The 25,641-nt window shown below is 42.2% G+C and overlaps 1 protein-coding gene across 1 annotated transcript in view; it reads right to left on the bottom strand.

The window, feature by feature from the left end:
* MAST2 (microtubule associated serine/threonine kinase 2) overlaps positions 1 to 25,641 on the bottom strand; it is a 354,146-nt gene that overhangs the window by 313,999 nt on the left and 14,506 nt on the right. The window contains exon 2 of the mRNA XM_065409475.1: positions 2,748 to 2,895. Within this exon, the coding sequence (XP_065265547.1) occupies positions 2,748 to 2,895 (148 nt within the window). The remainder of the gene's footprint in view (positions 1 to 2,747; positions 2,896 to 25,641) is intronic.

The following is a 25,641-nucleotide window of genomic DNA, read 5'->3' as shown; positions in this document are numbered from 1 at the left end:
GACACCCTGTGGCAGACCAGGGAATTGAATCCAGGTCTCCCAAGTTCCAGGTTATCACTCTAGTCACTGGACCATCTGCCTTCTCTGGCTCTACAGCAGAAAGTAAACTATATTAACTGATGATAGATTAAAGGGAATAAGCAAAAATTTCAGTCTTAAGAAAAATAACTTTTGCCAAAAGGAAAAAAATTAATACACAATGTATACATACAAAACTATTAAAGAAGGTGGTAATAGTGTTTTTAAGGAAACAATTTCTACAGTACACCAAAGAACACAACTGTAAGGATGTAAAAAAATACTCTAAAAACCTTGCTAGTAAAAAGGACCTGATTAGCTAAACAGTTGATACAAAAATCTTTTTATTTTACTATAGTTAAACCATTCACATGAATTTGTTCTGTAAATCCAATATCTTACTGATCTCAGAAAACACGCTGAGAGCTATACATATATTTACAAGATCTTCCCAGAAGATCTTACAAATTAATTCAGATATAAAAGACAGTTGAAACTTGTAATACCCAGAAAATAGTGAAAACTTATAGCTGTGAAAATGTGTAAGAAATCATTACTGAAAGGCTTCAATGACAGAATGCATTTGAAGACGATTTAAAAAGGAAAAAGGCAAGTAATTTGGCACACCAGAAAAGAGTTAATTCCAAGCTCAAGGGGCAGCATGATAGAATATGCAAAGGAGAGAGTCAGTGGTTGCCAAGGGGGCTTTAGAAGTGAAAAGTGTTTGAGGTGTAGGTAAGTAAGAACTTATCACACTCCTCTTTGAATCCCTCCAACTTGCTTCCTTTCATCTTCTGCATCAAGCTTCTAATTCTTCCCCTACAAAGTTCTGTAAAACTCACATGCCTATAATTAACCGGGTCATCCTATTTACCCTTTTTAACAATTGGCACATCATAGAATCATAGTACTGGAAGGGACCTTGAGAGGTCATCTAGTCCAGTCCCCTGCACTCGTGGCAGGACTAATGATCTAGACCATTCCTGACAGGTGTTTGTCTAACCTACTCTTTAAAATCTCCAATGATGGAGATTCCACAATCTCCCTAGGCAATTTATTTTAGTGCTTAACCACCCTGATAGTTAGAAAGTTTTTCCTAATGCTCAACCTAAACCGCCCTTGCTGCAATTTAAGCCCATTGCTTCTTGTCTTAGCCTCAGAGGTTAAGGAGAACAATTTTTCTTCCTCCTCCTTGTAACAACCTTTTATATACTTGAAAACTGTTATGTCCCCTCTCAGTCTTCTCTTCTCCAGACTAAACAAACCCAATTTTTTCAATCTTCCCTCATAGGTCATGTTTTCTAGACCTTTAATCATTTTTGTTGCTCTTCTCTGGACTCTCTCCGATTTCTCCACATCTTTCCTGAAATGTGGCGCCCAGAACTGGACACAATACTCCAGTTGAAACCTAATCAGAGCAGAGTAGAGCAGAAGAATTATTTCTTGTGTCTTGCTTACAACACTCCTGCGAATACATCCCAGAATTATGTTTTTTTCTGTTTGTTTGCTTTTTGTTTTTTTAACAGGTGTTACACTGTTGACTCTCATTTAGCTTGTGGTCTACTATGACCCCCAGATCCCTTTCTGCAGTACTCCTTCCCAGGCAGTCATTTCCCATTTTGTATGTGTGCAACTGATTTTCCTTCCTAAATCCTTCCTTCATCACCTGTCTTCCAGTCTTTTGGAACTTCTCCAGTGCTCCAAGACTTACTGAAAATCAAAATCAATGGTCCAGTCATCTTCTCAGCTAAGCTGTTTTACAAATCTTGGATACAAGTTATCCGTACCTACTAATTTAAAAATGTCTGTCTAACAGCTGCTGTTTTAACATCCTCCAGAGATACTAGTGGAATCGAAGGAATGTTATCACCATAGGATAAGACTATATTATCTGCTTTCCCCCCAAAGACAGCACAGATTTCCTTAATGAATACTTCTACTTTTTCTGCATTATTACTGATAATTCTACCATTGCCACATAGTAGTAAACCAACACCATTGTCAGGATTCTTTTGTTCCTAATATATTTTAAAAGCTCTTTATTGTCCTTAGGTTCGCAGGCTACAGATTTCTCTGCGTCCCCCTTGGCTTCCCTTATCAATTTGCTACAATTCCTAACTTCTCATTTGTATTCATTACTATCACCTTCATCATTCTTGCACTTTTTTTTTTATTTTTTTATAGCTGCCTTCACTTCCATTCTAAACCAGCTCAGGTTTTTAACCAGTACAACCTTCTTTCTCAACTGTGGGAATGTAGCTTTTTGGGTATCTAGTAAGGGGTTCTAATTATCATTCATGATATCTCTGCTCTTTTCCTCCTCCTCACTCCACCCTAGACTCCCTCCTAATAGTTCCTTTTATATCCTCCTTCCACATAACTCTGAATCTTCTTCCATGTCATTCCTAGCATTTGGAACGATCATATTCTTATGCATTAAATGATTTTCCTCTCTAAATAAGAGAGAATAATTTTACATTTTAAGAGACTTTTAATGAACCATTCTATTTGTTTTGGTTGTTTTTTTAAACTCCTCTGAGCAGGGAGTGTATCCTCATTTGTGTTTTGCACAGCAGCAAGCAGAATGTCAACACTTAATAATGGCTCCTTGTTTTCATTGGAAGAAAGGATATGTTGAACAACCCTATGACAGTTTTTGTACTCTTACAAAATACCGTGCATTTGATATTTGATCAATCATCAGAGGAGTACTGTTTAAAGCAGCTTACCTGACAGAGAGCTGGCCAGGCTACCCCTACGCAGTTTGCAGTCATCTTGACTTAGCTGACGATGGAGTTTAGTTTTCCCAGTAGATGAAAAGATGTCAGGGTTACTGAGCTTTCTGCACCGTAATGGAGTGGATTCTGTTACCACATCCTTGGGGGGGAAAAAAAACACCACAAACGAAAGTCTGTAAGAACCAACTAAACAGGTTTCAGAAAACAGACAATTTGCCTAGAAACTAATCATAGAAATGTAGGGATGGAAGTGATCATCTATCCATCCCCCACAACTGAGGCAAGACCAAGTATACCTAGGACCATCCCTGACAAGTGTTGTCTAAGATGTTCTGAAAAACCTCCAATGGCAGGGATTACACAATCTCTCTCAGTAACCTATTCCAATATTTATCTATTCTTATAGTTAGAAAGCTTTTCCTAATATCTAACTTAAAGCTCCCTTGCTGCAGATTAAGCAGATTTCTTTTTGTCCTGCCCTCAGTGGAGATGGAGAAGGAGAGGTTACTTACCTTATACAGTAACTGGAATTCTGAGATGTTTTGTCCATATGGGTGCTCCACATGAGGAAATGCGCACACCTGCACGCTCTCAATCATAGACTTTTCTGCTAGTAGTGCCTGCAGCTCCACGCCTGCACCATACATGTCCTTGTGCTCTGGTACAAGATAATATAGGGAGGAGCCGACCTGTGCCCCGCCAGTTCCTTAACCACCACAGAGTATGGTTAAAAACTCCAAAGCAGAGGGGAAAGGAAGGCAGGCAGTGGAGCACCCACAGGACAAAACATCTCAAATAACTCCAGTTTGTACAAAGTAAGTAACCTCTCCTTCCCTGAGTTATTGTTCCTATGGGTGCTCTACATGAGGAGATTCCCAAGTAGTGCCTTAATGTGGAGCAGGGTGCTGAGGAGGTGTACCCAGTGCAGAGCGTAGAACAGCTTCACTAAAGGCTGCATCCATCCTGGAGGCATGGAGTAAGGCATAATGCTGTGAAAACATGTGAATGGAGGAGCGGGTGACTGCCTGCAAATGTCCTTGATGGGTACCTTCCTAGAGAGGGCAATGGAAGCAGAATGAGCCTTTGTGGAGTGAGCAGTGACTCTAGGAGGGGGGTGCAGCCCCAAGGACTCGTTCCATGACAAAATGCACCCCCCGACACCCACTTAGCCTCTGAGACAATGTCCTGATCGATAACACTTTAGGGATGAAGTGAGGGGGTGATGGAACATAACTTTATCTGGATGAAATACTATATATGGTGGGTTAGAGTCTGTACCTCTATATTCACCACTTTTTCAGGGCTGTTAAATTTTGTACAAAGTATGCCTTGTGAATTATCATTTGAAAAATCAATTTGTTGGTCATTATTGCCCTGGTAAAATATGTATGGCAACATTGCATGTAGAGTTATAGGATTCCTCTGTATGGTATTACTAAAACATGTTCCATGTTTGGGGGGAGCAGTCACAAACCAGTTCCCCAGTGACAAAACGCTAGCCAATGCCTCAGCCAGATGTCAACAAAATCATATAGATCAGTGATCTTCACTATTTTTGAAGTGGGGGCCACTTTGGCAAAAAACCTTCAATGTGAGAGCCACATGGGGTGGGGCCGAGGAGGTGGTCCAGGGTAGGGCAGAGGGTAGGGTGCGGGAGTGAGGGCTCTAGGGTAGAGCTGGGGATGAGGGGTTTCAGGTGCAGGAGGGGACTCGGGGCTGAGGCAGAGGGTTGGGGTGTAGAGGTGAGGGCTGCAGGGTGGGGCTGGTGATGAGGGGTTCAGGGCTGGGGCCAGAGATGAGGGATTCAGGGTGCAGGAGGGGGCTCAGGGCTGGGATGCAGGAGGGATGAGGGCTCTGGCTGGGGGTGCAGGCTCTGGAGTGGGGCTGGGGATGACGAGTTTGGGGTGCAGGCAGGCTGCCCCGGGGCTGGGGCCAGAGGACTCCCCCCAGTCCTCTCCCTGACGGCAGGTGGCACTGGAGCTCTGGGGGGAAGGGGGCTCTCTCCCTGCTGCCAGCAGGCGACATGGGAGCTCCGGGGGAAGGGGGCTCTCTCCCCGCTGCCGGCAGGCGGCACGGGAGCTCCGGGGCCGGGGGAGAGGCCCACAGCAGCCCTGCAAGCTCCAACTTGCTCCCCTCCCCAGTTCCCACCCACCCCCTACCTCTCTCCTCTACAGGTCCCTGCTGCGTGGCCCTTTAGAGCTGCTGAGTGGCTATTTATAGCCAGCTGCGCAGAAGAGCTTAGAGGGAACTTAGGGAGCCGCACTTAGGGTTGATGGGATCCCCACTGGCTCACGGGCCTTGTAATGAAGAACACTGAAATAGACTATCACTTGGTTAAGCGGCCATTCTTTGACAGGAAAGAGAATGTGGGTGAAATCTACATCTTCACAAAGAAACAGCTGGGGGTTCCCATCCACACAGACCCTCTGTCTCTGAACCTCAGCTGGAGATGATTCGCAAAGAAGAGAAAGAACTATAAGAGGAGAAAGGAGATGCCCCAAATGATTCCTCCTTTTCTCTCTAATGAGGGCATTGACAACACTTGAAGAACAAAGGAAACAGCTTTGGACTGGGGAAGGGATCCTGACTGAAAGGAATTCAGACAATAAGACTGCTGTAACGTGATGAAAGAGACATTTGCTTTGAATTCACTCAGCTTGTTAAACTAGGCATTAGTTGTATTTTACTTTTATTTTCTTTTACCAATTATTACTTTTATGCCTCATTACTTGTAGTCATTTAAAATCTCTCTTTTGTAGTTAATAAACTTGTTTTATTGTTTTATCTAAATCAGTGTGTTTGGATTGAAGTGTTTGGGAAACTCCCTTTGTGAATACAGGATTTGTGCATATTTTCGATTAATAAAATGACAGACTTTATTTGAGCTTGTATTGTCCAGGAGAGAGCTGGGCAGTACAAGACATACATTTCTGGGGGAAAGTCTGCAACTTGTAATTTCCTGGTGTTGCTCTGCAGTGTAATTCAAGGGTGGCTGGCTATAGCACTCATACAATATAACTAGGAGTAACTTACATGCTGGAGCCTGTGTGAGAGGAAACCAGGCGTGGTAACTCTCACACTGAAGCAGTGTAAAAGGCACCCCAGGTTGGAGAACTAAGGGGACACAGCTGTTCATCAGTCCAGACTGTACCCTGGATAATGTCACAGCGGATCAGCCATGAGGGCTCCTAGCTCCCCTACCCTTCTGGCCAAGGTGATTACCACAAGGAATGAAGTCTTGAAGGACAAATGGAGTAGTGAACAGGTTGCCATGGGCTCAAAGGGAGGTCCTCTTTATGCCTTAAGCACTAAATTGAGGTCCCAGGTGGGGTAGGGTCACACAGTGGAGGCCCTTAAGGAATCTTGCGTCATAGGATACATGAAGACCAAGAAACCTTCACTTGGCAAATGGAATGGGGTGATGGCAGCTAAGTGAACCTTGACAGAGCTCAGGGACAGTCCCAGCAATTTCAGGTTTAGTGGGTAATTGAGGATAGCCACCAGGGGAGAATCAGTAGGCAATATGGAGCACTAGGCATGCACCAGATCTGAAAGCATAGCACTTTTGCAAGTCCTTCATGTAGTAGGTTTCCTGCTATTTAACAGAACCCACTGGACTTCAGGAGAACATTCCTGCTCTAGGTCCGAGAACCAACAAGGAATCAGGCCTTGAGGTGCCAGGATGATACACTAGGATGGGTTATGGAATCTGACTCCTGGGGCAGAAGTCAGTCATTAGACCACATCTGTCTCAACCATGCCAGGGCTATGAAACATGATCACTCCTTTCTCTTGGTTCAGTTTCGGCAGGGCTTTGTGGATCCGTGGATTTGGAGAGAAGGCATATAAGAGACCCTGACGGCAAAAGGGCAAGAAGGGCATCTCCCAGGAAGTCACAACAGTGTTCCTCCCTCCAACCCCTTGAGAAGACAGGGGCATTTTGAGTTGGAGGGTGTGGCACCTGAGGAAGACCCAGATAAGGCAGATCTCTCAAAAAATTATATTGGTCAGCTCTCACTCCTGGCCTTAATGGAAAATTCTGCTCAGCAAATATGCAGTTGTGTTTTGTGATCCTGGCATATAGACCACTGAGATCTTCATTTACTGGGCTATGCACCTATTCCAAACCTCATTGACTCTTCCCATAAGGTTTGGGATTTTGCTCTTCTTTGGCAAGATATATATTACATAGCTGCTCACTCTGATTGCTTGGCCCCAGATGAGAGATGCGAAGCAAAGTCAGACATAGCAAATTGCTCAAATTCAAGGACACTGATGTGTAGCAACAATTCTCAAGGAGTCTATCTGCCTTGCGCTGTGTCATTCTCTAGGTGTGCCCCCCCACCAGCATCAAAAGAAGGCAGGCACCCATGATGACATGTTTGGGAAATCAATGTGAGAAAGAGGTTCCCACTTTTTGAGGGTCCTACCACCAATTGATGGAGTTGAGTATCATTCAAGGGAACAATAACTCCCTGGACAGCTTGGGCTTGTTGGGGGCGCAGGCCATCGGGAGCTCAGCTAGAAGACACCAGAATTGCAGCCTTGCACAGAGAGTTACAAAAGTGTAGGTCGCTATGTGTCCCGTGAGCTGAAGACAAGCCCCCACCTTGGTTTGTGGGCTCTGCTGTAATGTGGAGATCAGGCCAGACATCAGGGCAAACCTGTCCACAGGTAGGCACACTGACTGCCTCAGGGTAATGATCAGTGCTCACTATGAACCTGAGGTAGCACCAGTGTGCTGGTTGTACAGCTATTTGAAAGTAGGCATCTTGGAAGTGAAAGGCAATGAACCAGTCCCTGGCATCTAACAACAGAGTGATCACTGCCAAAATTTGCTGATTATAAATTTGGGGAGAGGCAAGAAAAGCAAAAGGACAGGTCACTGATTCAGAGCAATCTGGATTGCTTGGTAATCTAGGCACAAGCAAACAATACAGTAGAACCTCAAAGTTATTAACACCAGAGTTACGAACTGACCCATCAACCACACACCTCATTTGGAACTGAAAGTATGTAATCAGGCAGAAGAGATTGAAAAAAAGCAAATACCATACAGCACAGTACTGTGTTAAATGTAAACTACTAATAAAAATAAAGGGAAAGTTTAAAAAAGATTTGACAAGATAAGGAAACTGTTTCTGTGCTTGTTTCATTTAAATTAAGATGGTTAAAAGCAGCATTTTTCTTCTGCACAGTAAAGTTTCAAAGCTGTATTAAATCAATGTTCAGTTGTAAACTTTTGAAAGAACCAGAACATTTTGTTTGGAGTTACGAACATTTCAGAGTTTCGAACAACCTCCATTCTGGAGATGATCATAACTGAGGTTCTACGGTATGCCTTTTACTACTGCTAAATGTAAATGCATACTTCTGGGATAAAGAACGTAGGCTATACTTACAGGATGGGGAACTCCATCCTGGGAAGCAGTGACTCTGATAAATATTTTGGGGGTGATGGTGAATAATCAGCTGAACATTAGCTCCCACTGTGACTCTGTGGCCAAAAAAAGCTAATGCAATCCTTGGCTGCTTAAGCATGGGAATTTCGAGTAAGAAGGTTATTTTCTCTCTGTATTTGGCAATGGTGTGACTGCTGCTTGAATACTATGTCCAGAATACTGTGAACACAATTCAAGAAGGATGCTGATAAATTGGAGAGGGGAAGAGCCACCAAAGTGATTAAAGGATTGTGATAAACTAAATAGACTGAGCTCCTTGAGTCTAACAAAAAGAAGGTTAAGGAGTGACTTGATTAGTCTGTAAGTACCTGCCTGGGGAACGAATATTTAATAATGGGTTCTTCAATCTAGCAGAGAAAGGTACGACATAATCGAATGGCCAGAAGTTGCTTCTAGACAAATTCAGACTGATATAAGGCATAAATTTTGAGAGTAATTAACCATTGGAACAATTTACCAAGGGTTGCAGTGGATTCTCCATCACTCACAATTTTTAAATCAAGATTAGATTTTTTCTAAAAGTTCTGTTCTAGGAATTATTTGGGGGAAATTCTATGGCTTGTTATATGGGGGGGTCACACCAGAAGATCACAATGGTCCCTTTTGGCCTTGGAATCTATCAATGTATGAAAATCTCACAGGGTGGAGGGCAGAGGCGATGCGTGGGACTCCAGCAGCAGGGAAGGTGAAGCAGCTCCATGTGGTGGGGGAGGAGTTCAGCCAGCAGCCAGCCGCCCAGCTGCTTCCTCCCCCAGGCGTGTGCCACTGCCAAGGGGAGTGCTACCTGCTTGCTGCTAGGCATCCACGCCAGAAGTGTCCCAAGAAATCGGGGGGGGGCACATGACACCCCTGAACCTTTCATTTGTGCCCCCCCCATTAACCACAGCTACGGATTGCCTCTGGTGGAGGGTAATGGACGGTAAAGCCCTGAACAGAGAACTCTGAATCAGAGGAGGCGTCTCTCAGGTCTAGTGGTGGAGCTGAAGTAGTCTGTACTGGGGCTCGCATTGGTATCAGAGGTCAAGGCGGATCCGGCAGTTGTGACTGTACTGGTGGGCAGATTGTCACGTGTGTCTGCAGCAGTGCCAGGGAATATGCCATGTCTGCCTCGGAGTCCAGTGCCGGTACGAAAGTCCCCCTGGTACCACATACCAGAGGGGACTGGTTTCTTCATAACGTGAAAGCACTCGTGAGAGAGGAACCTGGAAGGCAGTGGTGAATCCAGGGAGTGTTCCTCTAGATGAATGTGTCCAGTGGTACCGGAAGCAGTACCAGAGAAGGCCCCATCATTCTGGAGAGACATGGGTGCTGGTGGACAGTGCTGGGCAAGATAACTTCTTCAGAGTCCTTAGCCTTTAAGGAGTCCTTCCATCCAGAAGAGTCCAATCTTGGGGCTGCTTAGCATCAGGCTTCTCATACGTCTTTTCTGCTGGTGCTGGCACCTCAGGACCATGTGCAGTGGGAGCCTCAGCAGTGACCGCAGCAAGGCATGAGGTCTCCCTACTCCCAGATCTAAGCGGAGACTTCTCTCTCCTTTTAGACTGTTTTATAGCAGTGGCATCTCTTAGGTTTTGTCACCTCCTACAAAACCAAAGTCATCCCCTGGCTTCTAGTGGTCTGAGCCAGAGCCAATGAAATCTCTGGAGTACTTTGCATGGCTGATTCCAACATATGGGGGGGAGAGGAGGGGACAAGTCTGACCCCCCCAGGTCAGTTTTTGGGAACTGCTTTTTAAGCCAGACTGAACTTGGATGAGAAGTGAGCATCCCCAAGGCAACAGAGGCAGTGGGAGTGCCCATAGCTGGAGGGGAAACTACCTGTGCCAGCTATGGCAGTATTTGAGTCCTGGGATCTTGGGCATACCCCTCCAGGAAAGCCACAAGTTGAGAAGGCCAGAGAGAGAGAAAGAGGGCCTCAAAGATAGGGTGAAGCCTCCCTTCAAAGCACAAACTGTGTCAGAAAGGTAAATTAACAAAAAATAACTAAAAACTAATTATAAAATGAAAATAAGTGTAAAAGGGCCAAAAGAAAGAGCTGTCAGCTAGAGAGTAGATGCCACAAAACTCGACCTTGTGCCATAGGTGTTTGAAAAGGATCTGGAGTGGTACTGGTCCACTCCTCCCTATATGCCCTCCAATTGGAGAATGAGGAGGTATATGGCGAAGGAACATGCTGCTCTACTAGCAGAAAATACTCCAATCAAGAGTGCACGGCATCCTCACATCGAGCACCCATATGGACAATAATTCAAAGAACAACTGATCAACATCCTCTCTTTAACAGCCCTTTACGTATTTGAAGACTTAATAGGTTCCCGCTCAGTCATTTCTTCTCAAGACTACACATACCCACTTTTTTTTAACCTTTCCTCATAGGTCATGTTTTCTAAACCTTTTACTATTTTTGCTGCTCCCCTCTGGACTCTCAAGAGATCACATCTACTGCTTCCCCCCATCCACTACATCAGTAACCCTGTCAAAGAAGGAAATTAGGTTTGTTTGGCATGAACTGTTCTTGACAAATCCATATTGTATATTAAAGGGCATAAGTGGGGCTTAGGCTTGCCTATTCGTGCTATTTCAATTATGACCAAATTGCCTTGAATTGTGAACACATCCACAGCATTGTACACATTTGTACAGAGCCAAGCACAATAAGACCCCAGTCCTGTCAGGGGTTCTTGTAGATTACCACAAACAAAATAATACTGGGTCTGAAAGAAAATTTCTCCCAAAGCTTATGGGCAAGGACTCTTAGTGGGTTTCTCATCTTCCCCTGGAACTCTGCTTATGTGGGGAGGAAAAAAAGAATAATAAAATTTAGGATCAAGTGGACATTTCCATGCAATCCATTTTCTTCAAGTGCAGGATCTCAGACTTTTCTTACTTCTATGTAACTAAGTTAATATTTATTCCATCCATTCTGTTTAGGGGTAACATGCCAAGAGAGAATTTAAACTAGATATTACAACACTCTATGGGAAATAAAATTATTCACACACTATTCACAGGTTACTGCCGTACTAATTCCACACGGAAAACAAGATCCTTACCCAGTAAGCACCTCAGTACAGCGATCATCCCTTCTTGAAGATCTTGGGCATTACCATACAAACAAATAATAGATGTATACTTATCTCTCTCTCTCTCACACACACACACACACACACACACACACACACACACACACACACACACTTCACAGCATATAGCAAACATTCAATCAGGTTTGAGGCAGGCAGAAGCAAAACAGCAGCTAATGTAATTGCAATATATTCACTACTACATATAAATCTGTTTTAGATCTGTAACAAATCAGAGCTTGCATTTTATTCAGCATCTTACAACCCAAAGAACACCAAGTGTTTTTACAACTACTATATAACCATACGTTTCAGAGTAGCAGCCGTGTTAGTCTGTATCCGCAAAAAGAACAGGAGTACTTGTGGCACCTTAGAGACTAACAAATTTATTTGAGCATAAGCTTTCGTGGGCTACAGCCCACTTCATCAGATGCATAGAATGGAACATATAGTGAGGAAATATATATACATACAGAGAACATGAAAAGGTGGGAGTTGCCCAACCAACTCTAAGAGGCTAATTAATTAAGATGAGCTGAGCCATCACACACATTGAATCTATTTCCCCATGTTAAGTATCCTCACAGCTTCTTGTCAAACCGTCTTAAATGGGCTATCTTGATTATCACTACAAAAGTTCTTTTCTCCTGCTGACAACAGTTCATCTTAATTAATTAGCCTCTTAGAGTTGGTTGGGCAACTCCCACCTTTTCATGTTCTCTGTATGTATATGTATCTCCTCACTATATGTTCCATTCTATGCATCCGATGAAGTGGGCTGTAGCCCACGAAAGCTTATGCTCAAATACATTTGTTAGTCTCTAAGGTGCCACAAGTACTCCTGTTCTTTTTATGTAATCATACATCACCGAATACACAGACACCTCTGATATGTAGTGGAGCAACCAACTAATACATGTACAGCACACACTGCACCACAGTAGAACGGGGGAAATTTAGCCAAGGACGCCAGTGCAGATACCTACTGCTATGAAAAATTTCATGGGATCTCTTAAATCCATGCAGTATAGACTGAATCTTGCTTGAAACTCAGTCTAAGCTGCATTTAACAATTCATCTACCACAAGTCAACAGTGCTGATTTAATCCCATTTTCCAGGGGGACAGTTTTTCAAAAATAAAAATGTAGGCCACAAATCCTCCCACACAGACAATAATTTTACCATGATTTGCAGATTATAATCAATAGACTTCTTTAATGGCTTTAAATTAAACCTATTCAATCTATATTCTGGTGTTTAGAGTTCAATCCTCTAAGGTATGAGCACCCTCAAATCCCCCTGTACTCACAGCAGGGTTCTATCCTTCACAAGATCAGGCCATAAGTCTGAGTACTAAAAGCTTCAAGATTTTTGTGTGAAGAAAAACCATAAGACATGAGCAAGTTAGGTTTCATATGGAGAAACCAAGAACCCAGGTTTGTAATAAGAACTATTATCTGTAGTAGCTCTAGTAAATACCAATACTGGGATCCAATCTGACACAGTATGTTTATTAATATTAACCAGGAAAGTGTAAGAAGCAGTTCATGAAAGTGTACAAGACAATTTGCTAGCTTGTATCAAATATTTTAGATAGTTAATAAAAACTGTTAACTCTCTGGATGGAACTATTATACTTTTTCCACCTCTTACATCTAAGAAATTCTCAACCCATTTCAGTTACAGATTTGCTCTATGTACCAATGGCACGTTTTACAGGGCTTTAATAGGACTGTATTGAAGCAAAAGAGAATGAAGTTTCAAACTATACAGTACATAACCTTTTTTAGTTTATGTGACAGATTTAATATCCCGTGGAATTAACATGAACATTACTGAATAAAGTTCAGGGCCTTCGGGGTCCATTGTATTAAAATTGCAATTGTTTATTTCTTATTATGAGACTGTGTGAGACTTCAAGTATGCTAATGTGATTCCTCCAATTATCACTCCCTACACAGTTTTAACATTTATTAGTTCCAACTGGATTCTCTAGGGCAGTGGTTTTCAAATTTTTTTTCTGGTGACCCAGCTGAAGAAAATTGTTGATGCTCATGACCCAACAGAGCTGGGGATGAGGGATTTGGGGCTTTGGAGGGGCTCAGGCAGAGGGTTGGGATGCAGGGGTGAGGGCTGCGGGGTGGGGCCAGGGATGAGGAGTTTGGGGTGCAGAGGGGGCTCTGGGTTGGGGGGGGCCTCAGGGCTGGGGCAGGGGGGGTTCCCGTAAGAATAAAACAGGCTTGCACAGGTAGTGCTATGTGGTAACTTATAACTATTGGAAATGATGCTCTTATTAGTCTCTGAAGAGAAGACAAGAGAAGCCTACTTAGGTACCATGTTTTTTGCTGGGAACAACACGACGAAGGCAGAGAACCATTCAGTCCCGAGATACCTCAGTTGGGAGAAGTAAGACTCATGTTTCCACCCAAGAGATATGATAGCCAGGGGAGTCAGAAGCCTGAGAATGGGTGCCCCCGCTGAACCACTAAGGGGAAATACAGGTGCAGTTGCTCTGAATTGTCCCAGCTTGTACAAGCAGTTAGTTCTGTTAATGATAAGCAAGCATTTAAGGTTGACCAGGCATTTCAGGATTGAACTATTTAAATTCTTCTAATTTTATGAATATATTTATTAAATTTTAAGTTCATGCAACATCGAACATACAACTATATTTCTGCTCAACTCTAGGTAGTTGAAATGGCCAGCTTGATTTTACTTTGGGATCCATCTAATTTATCCAGCTGCACATGCTTACTGTCTTCACAACAGTTATGTAATCAAAATGTTTTCTACATTTATTTTGTAAAAAAAAAAGTGGGTAAACATCACGAAGGTTTTACCCAGTGAGGTAGAATAAATTTATAGTCTCAGCTAGAAAAGAGTATTTCTGGTACAACTTTTATATATGGTTTAGAGAATTACTAGCATAATAGGAACGTAAATTAAATTAATACTTCTAAACATACCACACATTAAAAAACAAGTTTGGTTTAGAAAATATCAGAAAGCATTAGGCTCTAAATCAAACAAGTTTTTGAACCAATCAGGAAGTTCTAGGCAAAAGTTGAAGTCAATGGTCATCTAAAAGTTACTTTTAGAGCATAGATTTTTATGAAATGCCAACTAGATGCTCCCTATGAGGGGGTCAGTTCCTTTAATTTCTATTGAAACCAGTAGGAGTTTAAAGAGCCCAGGTCCTTCCAAGAGAGCACATACCACCTTTCAGACTTGGACCCTAATGCAACTCAGAACCGTGATAATATTTACACCTAGGAAACCCATTCTGAGTTACCTAAATTTTTCAAATCAGCAAATTGGCAAAACACCAAAAAGCAAGGTTAATGAACTACATATGTTTTAGAGAACTACATGCCCCAACAACTATGTGGGTGAAGCCAGACAATCAGTCTCCTCTCCAATGAATTCACACAGGAAAATGATAAAATACAAAAAACACATCACCTGTGGGTGAACGCGTCACAAAGCGATCACTCTATATCTGACCTATCTGTCCTCATCCTCAAAGGAAACTTGCACAACACTTTCAAAAGACGAGCCTAGGAGCTTAAATTCATAACTTTGCTAGACACTAAATATCATGGTCAAATAAAGACACTGGATTTAAGGCTCATTACAACAATCTGTAACCCACTAACCCCCCTTTCGTCCTATGACCACAAGGGTGTTAAGGGGCCTCTTCACCTTGAATGGTTCCTTAGAATATGTGCTAACTACTTATGCTAAAATATCTGTTCAATCTTGTATTTAGCTGTGACAGTGAGTACCTTTCCCAGACCTAAAGAAGAGCTCTGTAGTTTGAAAGCTTGTCTCTCTCACCAACAGAAGTTGGTCCAATGAAAGTTATTACCTCACCCACACTGTCTCTCTAATATCCTGGGACCAACATGGCTACGTCACCACTGCATACATGTGTTTTGTTTATTTAAGAAATTAAGTTCCGTTTTATTATTTAAGATAATACTGCATCATATACTATAAGTATACTTTTAAAATAATAACATTTTATTCACATATGCCTCTATGCATCTGAAGAAGTGAGGTTTTTACCCACGAAAGCTTATGCCCAAATAAATCTGTTAGTCTTTAAGGTGCCACCAGACTCATTGTTATTTTAGTCACATGAAATTTCACTGCAATCCCTGATATTAAATCACCAATGAGAAGTAGCAGGAGTCAATGAGGTGTACAGTTTAGTGAGTCTACTGTAAAACCCTACAAATTTGTCTCACAGCAGATGCAAGACTGTGGATTTTACAGAAACAAGATTCTTCAAAATTTTCTTAAAGTAAGTTTTCATAGTTACATCCGCTCTACCCTCTTCTCACTCTCTCACCACTTCCTCTGCTAGTATTGTGAATTCATTTCCTAAGCATTTTCCTGCTACTTGGGAGCTGTAAAGTTATCTATAACAACATTTTCACACTATGAAATTCTATTTAATATAGTCACACAAAATACCTACCCTTTATCTGGAACCAGTGCTACTCAGACTGAGGCTCACAAGCCGCAAATGGCTTTTTAATGTGTCTCCTGCGGCTCTTTGAAGCACATGATATTAAAACACTGTGATTAATTATTAATCAAAGTTATTAACCAATCGGGATGCGTTTACTATGTTATGTTATTAACCAATTGTAGTTGATAAAATAATAATACTTGGTCAGTCATTTTGCTGAGAGAAATTACACACACACACACTAAATATTTCCCATCATACTATTTAAATATGAATATGTAGTACTAGTAAATGAAACAATGAATTCACACTATTGTGGCTCTTTTGAGTAATAATGATTGCTAATTTGGCTCCTGAACCACTGAGATCAGAGTATCACTGACCTAAACAGTCAGTTATCTGGTTATTTAATTTAGATCACTGATAAATGCACAATAAATACATTTACTATTTTTCTCATTCTGGATCAGGAAAGTATATAGAAGACCATACACGAGAAAACAGCTTATTTTTCTGCGAAAAAGGGCCACATAGGTATCATTTGCCTTTAAATAAATTCTTGTCAAGTAATCTTCTCTTGAAGTAAACTGCTTCACAGGTTTTTGGGTTGTTGTTTTTGTTTGTTTGGGGTGGGGGGAAGGAGGGGGATAATTGTAATAAGACAAAGCCAGGGTTGCATTTTAGTAATGTTGTCAGTAATCCAGTAGTTTGAAATTCTTTAAATAAGACTAGCATTAATAATATTTTTTTTTCTAGATTTGGACTTTTTTTGCCCATGTGAGTACCCAGAAACAATTCCAGTAACAATATATACCCTATCATCCTGCATATTTTCCCCCAGAACTGCAAGAAAACAAGGATACATCCACATGGAGAGGAAAAAGGAAGAAGATATCTGGAAACTGTAGAGATGAGGCAAAATTAATGATTAGGCATTAATGATAAAAATTAAAGATGAGGCAACTGAGAACTGTCTTAAGTAAGAGAATTATAAATATATATCAGGGACTGCTCCCATTATCCCATAAGGTCTCCTCCAAGGTCTTCTTGATAATACAAATTTTTGCTCCCCAAAAGTTCTGGCAAGGTGTAATATTGCATCTGAGTACATCTAAATAAAAAAAAAAAGTCCAACTAAGGGCCATCCATAACCAGTAGGGAGTCTAAAAAAATGTATCTGAAGAGACATTTTTACTGAATAGGTGTGTGTGATATGTCTATAATTTGTTCTTAACTCGTTCTTAACTTAAATTCTCCTCGTGACTACATATTTAGCCTTTTTAGATCTTACATAATAAGCCCTCCGTTTGGGAAATTGGGTTTTCCGTCCCAACAGGGAAATCTAGATTGCTCCCTATTATGGCTTAACCAAGACAGGTTCAGAACATTTTTCAGGTGTACTTTTCATTAATGCATAAGCATTGAAACTTGCTCTAAAGATTATGCAGCTACAGAAAAATTCTATAGAAAAAGACCCCTATTCATGCATGGTAGATTTGCAGACATTTTAAAAAATAATTTCGATTTGTCTGTGCTTATTTCAATCAAGAATTTGAGTATATGATTATAAAAATCTCATAATAGCACATTGTCCCCGAATGTTGCATTAACTTTTACAATACTAACCTGCATTCTACCCAATTTAAAATATCCCTGAGATCTATGTACACATTCTGTCAGTCCAACTCCTATGAGAGACAGGGTTGATTTGTAAACAATAGAACAATCTTTCAGAAGATTGTAAGTAATTTTGTGCAGCTGTCATTCAAGAATCACAGAAGTGATATTAGGCATCTAAAAAGTTCTTCAATTAATCAAAGCCGGAATAGCAAAATTTTAATTCAGAATTCTGTAATACGAGGAATCAAATATGAGACAGCCAGAAAGCTTAATTTGCCCCAGATTGTGATGTGTTAACTATATACAAAGGATGGAAAGATCTACTATAGTCTCTCAAAATAATGGGGGTGGAAAAAAACCTCTGTGCAGTGAGGCAAAAAATATTCAAGCCCTTTTAAACAGACCCCATCAGCCAACCACAGACTTTGGAGAAGTCAGTCCAGTAAAGAGCACACATTGGGAAAGAGAGGAAATGGGTGTCACGAACATCCAAGGAACCGACTCCCATTTCTTTTACTGCCTGGTGTTCGGTAGGATTATGGGAATATGCTGAAGTGTCTGCTGAACAGAAGAAGTTTGGATACTTTATGAATGTTTAACAGACTACTATGCTCTTTAAGAAGCACGGCAATTTGAAGAGAAACAGATTACAACTCAAAACAGTGATTTCATCCCTAATGGGACCACCATCCACAGAACTGGAAATGAACTTCTTTTAAAAATGTTTAAATATATGGATCAGAAGCTGCTGTAAATCATGGTAAATCCAATGGAGCCATGCTGATTTATACCAGCTAACTATCAGTCTCAATATCTCTTAATCAAAGGGGAAAAAAGAAATAAAGAGTAGATAAGTAATTTTTGTATGCTACTTATGTAAGTGCTAGGAACCAGGAGAAAAGTATCCCAGAGAACCTTATAAGTCCAATCACAGACCCTCTTCTCAAGCCAATATTATATACACACTTTTAGCGAAAACTATGGGAGGTAGCTATTATATTAAACCCTGTATATATTTTAAAACTCAAAATCCATTAACTGCTTATTGATGGTGTGAAAAAAACAAGGCTTGATGAGAAAAAATTAGATTGAATCAACACAACCGATCAGTTGACATAATTAATTTTTTCCTTTGTACACACTCTTCTCCTGCCCCACTTCCACCCTACAATCCTCAGCCCTTCACTCCATTAATATTCTAAGTGGGAGTTCAGTCCAGTTTGAGATGGCTGGACCATTCATTCTTGACCAGTTAAAAATACAAACGGCAGTTATGCAGTCTTCCATTTTATATATTACCCTGTCTGCTAAAAATATGAAAAGTTTAAAAGATACATTATACAAAACACCTTCACTGGAAGCCACGTATATAAATCTTACAAAGCAAGTCCTCTGCAAAAATATTTTCTTTGAACTTCCACTAAAAACCACATCACAGATGTGACATGTATGTGGTGAACCCTGATGTCATTTGCTGGGTAAAGTTGAAAGCAGTTATATTTATGATCATACAGATTATTAAATCCGCATTTATCTGCCATATACTTCTTTTGTACTTCCCCTCCAGTTGCTGCAGATTTTCAAGATCTGTGTATTTAGACTTACTAAAACACAACCATCCAAAACTCCAAGCACATACATTTTTGTATAAATACACTGCAACAAATAAGACAATGTGCAAAAGCTAAAACTTCCGTTTACAAATTTATTTTTAAACCAGCCTTCTCATCTTGCCAGATTCATTCAGTGATGCCCATAACTTAGATGTTCATTACATCAAAATACCTTCCATGACGGTTATGCTATAACAAAGACAAGAATGTGGCATCACTAAAGGGGTTAGGCAAGCACAGAAAACTGATCATAAAATAACACGGCTGTTTTAAAAAAAACTTGATAGTTTACATAGAGGTGAAAGGAAATTATATAATTTGATATAAGAAGTGAAAAGACTGATACTGTATCTTCTATATGGTAGGTTTACTAAAGTGTAATGTTTTTTAAAATGTTTAATGTTTTTAAAATGAGTTAGTAAACATTTAAAATTGCAACAGTATTTTTAATTTGTCAAGTATTTTTGTTCAAGTTACAAACAGTAAATTCCCCTATTACGTCCGACAGGGATGAGTAAGAGAGTAACATGCAGGTCTTAATTTATACCAATATCAATTCTAATAAATGTCTAAATGGAGTCAAGCCACTTAAGAGTATCATTGCTAAATTTCTTTTATAATATAAACTTCCTTACATACTCCTCTCAACTGAAGTATAAAACAACCAATGACAATTTAAGTAATCCAATTTACATAGGCAAACAACAATTTGAGTTACATACCAAGCTATAGGAGCTATAAAAGTTTCCATATTTAATTATACGGAATCAAGTAGACATTATAAAGAGCAAACCCAGGGTCATGTTCCAACAACTGAAAGTTGGAACACAATGTCCTGACTGAGCCGAGATTTAAATCTCAGTCCAAAATAACCTAGGGAGTTATAGATCCGAGGCAGGTGGATAATACAATGCATAAAAATGTGTAGCTATATTTGGTTTGAATAAAATAATAATTGACTTAGGAGTGATGCAGAGTTCAATCTTCTTTAAAAATTGAGCTTCTCAAAGAAACTTCCTAAGTATTGTTAAGTTTGGAGCATTGTGGTATAGTCTCAAAACAATAATTTCTGCTGGTCCATTTTGGAATTTAGTCCATAAAAATATCTCCAAGACTAAAGGGGCAAGAGGAGAGAAATCCATGCCCAGATGCTGTTCCAATGCTTGTCTCAAATGATGCTGCCTACAAAAAAAGAAAAAAGGTGATTGATGAACCAAACTTAGGTGTGTGGAAAGCAGATGTGCTAATAAGGCTTTTCCATCTTGACTTTCAATAATTTACTCACGGGCTGCAGACCATTAGGATATATACTAATTAATTTTATAAAATAAAATTCAATTTAATTTTATAAAATAAGATTCCCCTGTGCAGCATGGACTGTAAAATCATAACACGGTGTGTACCCAATTTAACAATACTAAATTGTTGTCCAGCACATATTGGTACTATAAAACAGTAGCTAAATTAATCTTAGCTCAGTTAGCGTTGACAGTAAAAGTAGCCAAAGAAAGCTCCACAGGTTGAGCATACACAGGAGTCTTTCGGTCCATAGTGCTAGGCATTGGATAAAAGGAATAGTGGACAGTTCAAATATGCTCTTACCAATAAAATAGACAGAGAAGAACCTGGGAACACTGGTAGGATGAAAACTTTTAGGAAAAAGTGGCCTGTGAAGATCTAGGCTGTGATTTGTTCATTAGCCTGATGGAAAGAGAGTAGAATTCACTTTTATCTGGTTTGGTGGAAGTGAGTAAGTAAATTCCTCTTTTTCAGCAGAAAAAGAGCATGCACTTTCCAACTCAGAATTCCAATTATTTGACAGCAAGTTTTTGTCTACATAACCATTTGGAAACCACACACTTCCCATCCCAAGCCAGACAAGATTGTCAATACACCTCTACCCCGATATAACGCGACCCGATATAACACAAATTTGAATAAAGCAGGGGTCGGGGGGGGGGGCTGCGCACTCCGCGGATCAAAGCAAGTTCGATATAACACGGTTTCACCTATAACGCGGTAAGATTTGTTGGCTCCCGAGGACAGCGTTATATCGGGGTACAGGTGTACATGGCAAGAATTTTAAAACCACACTTATGAAGTCTTCCTGAGTTTAGTTAAAGACTAGCGAATTCTCTGACACCTGGTCTACACTACAAAGTTATGTCAACATAAGGCAACTTATGTCGACCTAACTCTAAGTGTCTACAGTAAAATGTTGCTCACGCCGATTTAAATCGCCCGCTACGCCGACTTAACTCCACCTCCATGAGAGGCATAGCACTTAGGTCGAAGTAGTTAGGTCAACGCAGTGTCTGCGTTACTTACGTCAACTTCAGTGGCCTCCAGGAAGTATCCCACAATGCCCCACCCTGACCATGGTGGTCACCATTTTGAACTCTGCTGCCCGGCAGCCAGATACAGTGGTGTATACACCCTTCCCCCTCTAAATCCCCACAAATTTTTGAAATTCCATTTCTTGTTTGCTTGGCATGGAGAGCTCACCTAGCAACTGCCCAGCTGACCATGCTGACTACAGGCTGCAGATGCACTCCTACCTGGATTACACAGGAGGTGATGGATCTCCTGGGTCTATGGAGAGAAGAGGTTGTGCAGGCACAGAGCCAATCCAGCTGTAGAAACATCAATATCTATGAGCAGATTGCTCGGGGCATGGGGGAGAAGGGCTAAAAGAGGGACCCGCAACAGTGCCACGTGAAAGCCTGAAAGCCAAGGAGCAGCAGCAGGTGTACCAGTTGCTCTAGTGTGGTGCGGCAGACATGCCACTTTTACAAAGATCTGCATGCCATCCTTGGCAAAGACCCCACCACTACCCCCAAAAGCCCCATGGATACTTCGGAGGAGTCAGAGTCACAGGCCCCCAGAGTGAACAGTGAGGAGGTGGTGTTGGATAAGGAAGAGGAGGATGACAACTATGGGGGACGGGCAACCGGGGGATTCAGTGGCACAGTGAGCCAGGAATTGTTTTTGGCTCCAGAGCAGCCGAGCCAGTCCCTACACTCCAGCACGGGTGAGCATGATGCCAGGGAAGGAACCTCCGGTAAGTTTGCAGTTTGCTTTGATATTGCAGGGACACATCTGTTCATTTACTTTTTTAATCATGCTAGAAGAAGTAGTGAAATAACAAATAGAGATAGAGTTGCTATCTGCTTCTCACTCCCCTGTATACTTAGGCATAGGGGGCCCTGCAGAACAGTTTGTGTGTACAGAGATGTCCCATGAATTCTCCTTAGCGATCTTGAGGAAACTTTCCTCTTCCTCTCTTTCCTGGAAGTGGTCTGCAATCCTCTGCTGAAGGTTTCTGGGGAGGGCTGCCTTATTTCTTCCACTGTGGTAAGACACCTTCACATGCCATTCAGCAATTACTTTAGCAAGCACCATTGCAGCACACAGGCTAGCAGCATACAGACCCAGTCTGCGGCTGGACATGTGCAGGAGCGGTTCCTTTTCAGCCTCCATTACCCTCAAGAGTGAGATATCAGCTAAAATCACCACCGCCTGTGGAAAACGATGCCAGTATTCAGTTCAATTGCCCTATCCACATATGCTACTCCCTTTATTATCCCAACTCACCCCCCTTCCCTGGGCCATATTGACCATGGCTGGGACTGCTGCCGTGCTCGATGAATCCCAAGAAGTGAGAATGTAGTGTTTGTAACTTGTGTGGATCAAGGGGTGTGAGCTCAGTATATCAAGTTTCCATTTATCTTGTGAATACACTCACAATAGTTCCTCTGTGCATTCTATCTTTTGTAGATGGAAATGTGGCCTTGAGGGTCTCTCCACAATGCCAGGCAGCACACACTACAGCTACACATATTACTGTGGCTCACTATTAAAATGGTCTTTCAAATGGTCTTTTCTCCCTTTGCTTCACAAATATTATGAAGCACACAGCAGGCAGCTATAACCATTAGGGGTTTTTCCCCCACTGAGGTCTAATCTTGTGAGAAGACAGCACCAGTGGCGTTTCAAATGGCCAAAGGCACATTCAACTGTTATTCTGCACCAGCTGAGCATGTAGTTGAAGTGTTCCTTGCTGCTGTCTAGGTGGCCAGTGTATCATTTCATGAACTACAGAAGTAACAGGTAGGCTGGGTCTCCTAAGATCACTACTGGTATTTCAACATCCCCAATGGTAATCCTCTGGTCTGGAAAGAAAGTCACTTCTTGCAGCTTTCTGAACAGACTTGTATTCTTAAAGATGTGTGCATCATGCACCTTCCCTGACCAACCCAAGTTGATGTCGGTAAAACGACCTTGGTGATCCACCAGCGCTTGCAATCTGATAGAGAAGTAGCCCTTTTTGTTGATATATTCTGTGACAAGGTGGTCTGGTGCCAAAATAGGGATATGCATGCCATCTATCACCCCACTGCAGTTTGGGAACCTCGTCACTGCAAAGCATGCACTATGTCCTATACATTTCCCACAGTCACAGTCCTTCATAGCAAGACACAATTAATGGCCCTGCACATTTGCATCATAGTAACCCCCATAGTGGATTTCTCAACTCCAAACCGAATCCCAACTGATTGGTAGCAATTTGGTGTTGCCAGCTTCCACATAGCGGTCACCACTTACTTTTCCACTGTCAGTGCAGCTCTCATTTTGGTGTCACTGCACTGGAGGGCTGGGGCAAACTCTGCACACATTCCAGCAATATGGACTTGTACATTTGAAAGTTCTGCAGCCCCTGCTCATTATCCCATACCTGTATAACGATGCAATCCCATCAGTCAGTGCTTGTTTCTCAGGCCCAGAACCAGTGCTCCATCATCTGTAGCTGCTTGGTGAATGCCAGCAACAACCTGGAGTTGTTTCTTTCTATGTCCCACAGCAAGCTCCAAGGCCTCCAAAGCCTCCAAGGAATTGTCATGTTTCCCGCAGCTCCTCTGGTAGTTTTGCAAAGACTTCAGGATCAGGCACGCTGTGCTCGCAATGCTCATCACAATAGTGCAGAGTTGTGCAGGATCCATGTTTCTCACACAGATGGCAGACATGCAGGTTTGCAGGGCTTTTGAAAAGAGGCGCAAAACATTATGGGATGCAGATAAAATTATAGGATGGCGAAAACTGCATCATGGGACATTAAAACTATGTTCCCAGTAACCCCTGCGCGACTCATTTGCCACCATGAGACATTGCAAACCCTTCTCAAAACAGTGTGCTAGATGGTGGCAAGCTGCACAGTGGGAGAGCCATCCACAGTGCACTGCGCTCTGAATCAATGTAAGCGCTGCTAGTGGGGATGCGCACCGCCGACACAAGAAGCGTAGTGTGGACATGCAAAAGCGATTTAATTACTGCAGCGGCTGTACGTTGACCTAACTAAGGGTATGTCTACACTACGAAATTAGGTCGAATTAATAGAAGCCGGTTTTATAGAAATCGGTTGTATACAGCCGATTGTGTGTGTCCCCACATAAAATGCTCTAAGTGCTCTATTCGGCGGACCGCGTCCACAGTACCGAGGCTAGCGTTGACTTCCGGAGCATTGCACTATGGGTAGCTATCCCACAGTTCCCGCAGTCTCCGCCGCCCATTGGAATTCTGGGTTGAGATCCCAATGCCCGAATGATGCAAAACAGTGTCGCGGGGGGTTCTGGGTACATGTCGTCAGGCCCCTCCCCCTCCGTCAGAGCAACGGCAGATAATAGATTCGCACCTTTTTACCTGGGTTACCTGTGCAGACAACATACCATGGCAAGCATGGAGCCCGCTCAGCTCAGCTCACCGTCACCATATGTCATCTGGGTGCCGGCAGACGTGGGACTGCATTGCTACACAGCAGCAGCAGCTAACTGCCTTTTGGCGGTAGACGGTGCAGCATGACTGGTAGCCTTCATCAGCGATCGGGATGCTGGCAGCCGTGGGGCTGGCAGCCGTAGGGCTGCATTGCACCAGCCCTTGCCTTTTGCCTTTTGGCAGTAGATGGTTTATTACGACTGGTAACCGTCGTCATCGTACTGCAGTGGCTGTCAATCATGGGCACCTGGGCAGACATGCTCAGTCCTATCGAACTGTCTTGACAATGATGGCTATCAGTCGTAGTATGCTATTTTCTGCCAAGCGCCCAGTATTTTCTGCTAAGCACCCAGAAGAGGCCGAGGGCGATCTGGGTGCTGGCAGACGTGGGGCTGGCACACGTGGGGCTGCATTGCTACACAGCAGCAGCCCCTTGCCTTTTGGCAGTAGATAGTATATTATGACTGGTATCCATCGTCATCATACTACAGTGGCTATCAGTCTTAGTACACTAACTGCCAAGCGCCCAGTATTTGCTGCCAAGCACCCAGAAGATGCCGAGGGCTATCAGTCATGCTGCACCGTCGTCTTAAGATGTAAAAAATAGATTTGTTCTGTATTCATTTGCTTCCCCCTCCCTCCGTCAAATCAACGGCCTGCTAAACCCAGGCTTTTGAGTTCAATCTTTGGGGGGGGCCATTCTGTGTGACAGTTGTTTGTGTTTCTCCCTGATGCACAGCCACCTTTGTTGATTTTAATTCCCTGTACCTGTACGCCATGTCGTCACTCGCCCCTCCCTCCCTCCTTCCCCTGGTCCGTCAGATACTAGTTTCGCGCCTTTTTTCAGACCAGACGCCATAG

Source organism: Emys orbicularis, chromosome 8 (genome assembly GCF_028017835.1).
Source record: "Emys orbicularis isolate rEmyOrb1 chromosome 8, rEmyOrb1.hap1, whole genome shotgun sequence".
Taxonomy (NCBI): domain Eukaryota; kingdom Metazoa; phylum Chordata; order Testudines; family Emydidae; genus Emys; species Emys orbicularis.
The sequence above is the reverse complement of the archived record's forward strand: the minus strand, read 5'-3'. Positions and strand labels throughout refer to the sequence as shown.